Source organism: Arabidopsis lyrata, assembly GCF_000004255.2.
Source record: "Arabidopsis lyrata subsp. lyrata unplaced genomic scaffold ARALYscaffold_8, whole genome shotgun sequence".
NCBI classification, from domain to species: Eukaryota; Viridiplantae; Streptophyta; class Magnoliopsida; order Brassicales; family Brassicaceae; genus Arabidopsis; species Arabidopsis lyrata.
Genome location: NW_003302548.1, coordinates 1,042,866 through 1,048,865, shown reverse-complemented (window position 1 = coordinate 1,048,865; position 6,000 = coordinate 1,042,866). Strand labels below are relative to the sequence as shown.

At 29.8% G+C, this 6,000-nt stretch overlaps 1 protein-coding gene across 1 annotated transcript; it reads right to left on the bottom strand.

Moving 5' to 3' along the window:
* Nucleotides 1–2,017: 2,017 nt before the first annotated feature.
* Nucleotides 2,018–5,024, bottom strand: LOC9299482 (probable WRKY transcription factor 8). Its single transcript, XM_002863360.2, has 3 exons — nucleotides 4,266–5,024; nucleotides 3,292–3,432; nucleotides 2,018–2,616 (listed from the first exon to the last, which is right to left on the bottom strand). Exons 1-3 carry the CDS (start codon nucleotides 4,730–4,732, stop codon nucleotides 2,244–2,246), a joined length of 981 nt encoding a protein of 326 aa, XP_002863406.1. The 5' UTR covers nucleotides 4,733–5,024; the 3' UTR covers nucleotides 2,018–2,243.
* Nucleotides 5,025–6,000: the final 976 nt, after the last annotated feature.

Genomic DNA, 6,000 nt, shown 5'->3' with positions numbered 1-6,000 from the left:
CTTCAAAATATTTTGTATTTTGCAGAATAGTCTTTGCTATTGATTATAATTACAAAATACTATAAATTTTTTATAAATAACAATAAAACGCATATTAAAAATATTGTAAGCAATATTAATTAGTAAGATATTACGTTATAAAATAGAATTGCACAAAACAATAATAAAACACACAAACGAAATCATAAAATAAAGCTAAATTACCAAATTATTGAACCTAAGTATTTCCGTAATGCTTCCATATATGATCAATCCATGCATTTCGAAGAGTTAGATGAGTCTCTTTATTTTTTATTTGTAGATTATGAGATACTAATTATTGAAATCAAGTATTTTCGTTTATTGCCATAAAATTTTAAGGCTTAATATGTTAAAATAACAAATTAGTCAAAATATTTATAAGATAGAAATAATTGTGAGGACCAAAATGCAAATAAAAAGATGAAACCTCAAATTTGAGGTTTTGAATAGTGGAACCTCAAATATGAGATTTCACTATTTAAAACCTTAAAATTTGAGGTTTTGAGGTTGCCTTTGAAAAACCAAAAAACCTTATATTTAAGGATTTGAGATCTCCTTTGGAGATGCTCTAAATGGACTAAACTTAAAGCAATCGGTAGAAATCCTATCAGTTTCTAAAAATATATTATTTTAATAATTTTAGTATAATATTATTATTAAATTAAAGATTAAATCATAAAAAAATATATACCCAATTATAAAAGGACATGTGTTCAGAAACATTTCTTAAAGTTTCTCAACTAAAAAAAGTTTCTTAACCTCTCTCCAACTGCTTTGCCCAAAAAACAAAAAAAAACAAAAAAAAAAAACCTCTCTCCAACTTTAATATTACTTTTTATTTTTTAATTGGTCAAATCTCTTGTGAGATACGGTGGATGGAGATGGTCTTTATTGAACAAGAATCAGTTTTTGAGAAATTATTTTCCTCGACATGAATCGAATTTGTGCCTTCGTAGATGTCTACGTTTTCAGTTTATTTGGATTCAAACAGTACATGGATTCACAAGTAGGCTCAGTATAGAAGCATTTCTATTTTGGATAGTGCCATTTGTTAAGGCTTTTGCATATTTTATTTTCGAGAGTGATTCTAAGAACCTAGATCCAAGTGATCAAGTGATATTTTCTAAGGATATCGGCATAATTGGTATCCTAATTTTCTTTCGTAAGTGATATTTAGATTTTGAAGCGACAACCATAATTAACAACTTCAAATACTTGGTGTATATAAACTTAGAAATAACTCACAAACTTGAAATTTAGATGAAAATCCAGTTCAATTCGGTGGATTTCACCAGAAAATCTGTGGATATTGTAGACGAACAACTCGTATTCGATGCAATAATGTCAAACTTGAAAACTAAATAAGAAGAATTCAAATAATTTCTCGTATTATCTCTTCTGACAATATGGAAAATAATTGTCGATCGTAAGTATTAAACTATTGTGGTTAGTGGATCAAACATGTCTTGAACTCAAGATGGACTTGTCAAGCAACTAACTGGTCACATCCCTTACATGATACTCCAAGAGGGATAATGTGTCCTTTATATTAACAAATAGTATTAAATTAATTGTATTCAAATCTATCTAATATGTATGATCAAATTCGTTAGGTTGGTTCCTTAATTCTTACGCATAATCAATAAACGGTCGGAGGCATGAGACGTAGGACATTAAAAATAACTTCCTAGTAAAAAACCAATTATTTGTTGAGACTTGAGATGAGTGAGTGATTTGGTACAAATCGTATTCAATATTAAGATATGTTTTAAAAGGTACAACTGCATTTTAGTTCATTATTCCACTGATACATTTTATATTTTAGGTGAGGTTGTGCATGATCAAATATAGTTAAGTTCGTTCTAAACCTTTTAGCCTAAATTTGTTTATCCAAAACGTTTTATTTGCTATTCGACTATATTTTAGATATGAAGTTATGTCATAAATAAAGCAAGTAATGAAAAAGAGAGACCCACGAAGGATCTTTGCTTCCATATACATGAATGTAACAAAATTACTCCATAAAAGAAATTATTGTAATAATTCGGAGGGACTCCATATTATGCGTAATTACTACAGTATATCCTATAGCTAGTTACAAAAACATGTATAATATATACATGCAAAAATAAATAACACTATCACTTATTATGCATCCAAGTTGTTTCTATATTTCTTAGCAAAAAGGAAAAGAAAATTTGTTTCAGTATTCTATTATATCATCAAGGCTCTTGCTTGAAGAAAACCGAAGGAAACATCTCCTTCAAGAGCTCGAACTCACTCTCCTGTTGATGGAATCCCTGTTGCTGTTGATGATAATTAGGGTTTACATTCACACTAGCGTATGGCACACGGAAGAGTTCATCATTTGAAAAGCTTCTTGGAGTATTGATGATGAGATCGGAGAATATTGGAGATGACGATGGGTTATAATCAGATGCGGTGGTTCCAGAGAACATTGCCGTGCGGCGATTGGTGGGGATAGGATGGTTGTGTTGACTCTCGTAGGTTGTGATCACGACCGTTGGATCTTGGTAAGATCTCTCCACTCTCTTCTTCACGTTGCACTTCTGCGTCGTGCATCTATAATAACTCCTGTTCACGTAAATGACGTATAGTATATTGTTTTAGCATGTGACTTGTATATAATGTCGGTTACAAAATTAATATTTTCTTCTTTGTTATAAATAAAATTGATAAGACTTTCAAACAATGTCAGAATCCAAATCTTAAATGAGTGGTAAATAGAGGAAATTTCACAAAGAACTTGACTAATATTTCTTTATCATTGTGTTTTTTGAATGATAAAAACTGAAACGTTTAGAAGAATAATTAAATTGAATAATCATTCGTCAATCTGAACAATCATCATAATAATTTAAGAAAATTTCTTGTTCCAGAATTTTTATATACAAACATTAAAAATGTTTGAAACAGAAAAGTAAATGTAAAATCCAAGAAATAAGGAATTCTTAGCCATAAGAAAAAGAAAAAAGAAAAAAAAAGTTAAGTTGGTCTTAGTTTTTCAAAAATTTTTTTAAAAAAAAAAACGTTAAAAGAAACTAGTTTGATTGAAAAATGATTAACATTATTCCTACCAAAAAAAAAAAAAATGATTAACATTATTAAGAATCTATAAGCCAAAACTAAACTCAAAACTATATTTTCAACATTTTGCGTAGTATTTATCTATTTCTTTCGTATGTAATAATCAACTAATTAAAACCTTTATTAAAAAATATACTATCATATGATGACCGATTAAATTACCTCGGATAAGGACTGTTTTTGACTGCTTTTTGGCCGTACTTTCTCCAACGATAGCCGTCTTCGAGATGATCAATTTCGGTCTTAGTCATAAACGAGACTCGTGGCTCTTTTTTCTTCTCCTCTTTCTTCTTTGTTTTAACTCTGATGAACCATATGTTACTCATTAAATTAATTCTTAATTAGGTTGGTCCTCTCTAATTAATGGCACCGTACCGTACATTTGACTTCGATTCATTGAACTTTACTATTAAATAATGATAAGCATCAAATGATTGTTAGGACATAGGACACAAGAAATACAATAATCTTAAGGTGATAGTCTGCCAAAAAAAAAAAAAAATGGGACACGTCTTTTTGTTTAAGTGGTTTCTTTAGGATAAGATTTATACATCAATAATTATAGGTACGAACAATGGAATTAATAATCTTTGAAAAAAAAATATCAGGACAGAAGCCCAATACTCAGTACTATTAAATTATGTATTACAGAAAAATATAAACGAAATAACTTGAGTTGTCATTCTTTCAGTTATGGAACTTAAATTCCACCTAAACATATAAAAGTTTATTATCAAAAAAAACATAAAAATGTAAAATTGAATATTCACAAGTAAATATATAGTTTCATCAAAATTAAGATCTCGATCGTGTTTTCTTAAAGATGTCATTTTATGTCATGCAAACTCTATACTTTATGTTTGGGTAAAATACATTGAAATCAATATTGTTCAGTTAGTTTACAAGAAAATAATTTTCAAGAAAACGATTTTTGATTAATTTGGGCCTGAAAGTGAAAAACAAAAAATGGGTTTTTTCTCTTCACGTAATTAAGATTAGAGAAGAATAGAAGATTTTTTTTTTTTTGGTGAATAAAAACAAAGAAAAAAGTTAAGTTTGATCATTCATGTGAATTCTAAATATATCTTTTTTGCTTAACTAAATAATTTAATTAGGAAAACACTTATGAAACTTACACTTTCTGAGAACGTTGATCATCTTCTCCCCCATCGCCAGCTTCTCTTTTCCTCTGGATCTTGCCGGAATCTTCGCCGGGATGATGATCGGCCTCACTTGAAGAAGGAGATGGCGAAACCCTAACTTCACTCTTAATGGTTGCACAACCTCCACCGACAACTTCATGACTCTTATGACTACTATTATAATTATAAGCATTATACAAACCGTTCTCTTGATCGATGGAAGGATTAAAAAAGTCGGACGAAGATGGAGAAAGCTCGAAACCCAACTCGAACGCTCCTTGAGGACTCAAGTTCTTCGAGGGTAGATCAAAACCGGCTTGTGATGATGAGATCATGTTTGCATTATAAGTAGATGGACCAGAAACGTAAGGGAGATTAATCATATTTTGGTTATTGGTATTGAAATGATTATACGATGAAGTGTAGTGATAGTTGTTAAGATCTTTGATTTCATGAGACATGACGAAGAACAAAGAGAAAAATCTTAAACCAAAAAGAAAGAAAAAGAAAATGACAAAGAGAGGAGCGTGAAGAAGAAGAAGAAAGAAAGAAGAACTTTTTACACGTTAATGAATTTTTTAGTCGGTCTAAATTTGGTGTTAAGACTTTTGGGTCTTCTCTTATTTATGCCTTTTGAAAAAATATATATTATTTAATATGTCTTGTTGAATAAATATAGTAAATGGCGTTTTAGCATACTTTTTTTGGTCTTAGATATATACAAATCTAAGGAATGAAAGAGTGTATATTGAGGTGTGAATGATTCAAAAAGAGTTTTGGGGTTTGAATGACTTTTTCTATATTAAAAATATTGATAACTTTTATAAAGTTGAGTTGACAAAAAGCATTTTACCTCCCAAATCGAGAGTTACAAAAAGTGGCCTCGAGTGAGGAAACATATACTTCTTGTCATTTTGTTTCTTAAACGTTTAATGTGAACATGAACATAAAAGAAAAAGCCATTTTACGGTTTTTACCATAAATAAACGTCTTTTAAGTCCCTATTCATTTTCTGACTCTGACCCAAGAAAAAAAAAATCATGAAATAACTTTTTTACAAATTTGGGTTATTTTAGTATACTACTTTCTTTTGGACCTTATAGTAAGACCTGAAAAGTTGATATTGACCATTTCAAAGATGTTCGGGTTCTTTTTGGGTAATACTTTTTTTTGGGCCCTTAAAATAAGAACTTAAAAGTTAATATTTACCATTTTTTAGATTTGGAATAAGGTGGGAACAAGGTTTGTTGTGGAACAAGGCGATGATGATAACTAAGGGTTAACCGGTAACCGGAAATAGTGAGTCGTCGGTCATCTTTGTGTGAAAAGCAAGAGCCAAGTCAAAGTGTCAAAGAGAATTGTGGGGTTATTAGTATGACACGTGTAATTATTGGCACCGGCATTTGACCGTAACCGACACATGACCTGGCACGTGGTGGACTACTGGATTGTGTTCTTTCTCAAACCCTAATAAATATCAGACGTTAATTTATTAATTTAAGATTTAAAGTCAAGGTGCAAATGTGACAAATATTATACATTACTTTAAATTTCCGTATAATTTCGACGTTTGTTAGAACCTTTACATGAAAATTTATAAAAAAATTTGTAATGATTTTTATGATAATATACAAAATTAAATTTCCCAAACGATGCCTAAATCCTTATTATAAATTGTATGGGATTAAACTTGGTTTAATAACGAGGACGTTAAAAGAAAAAAGAATTA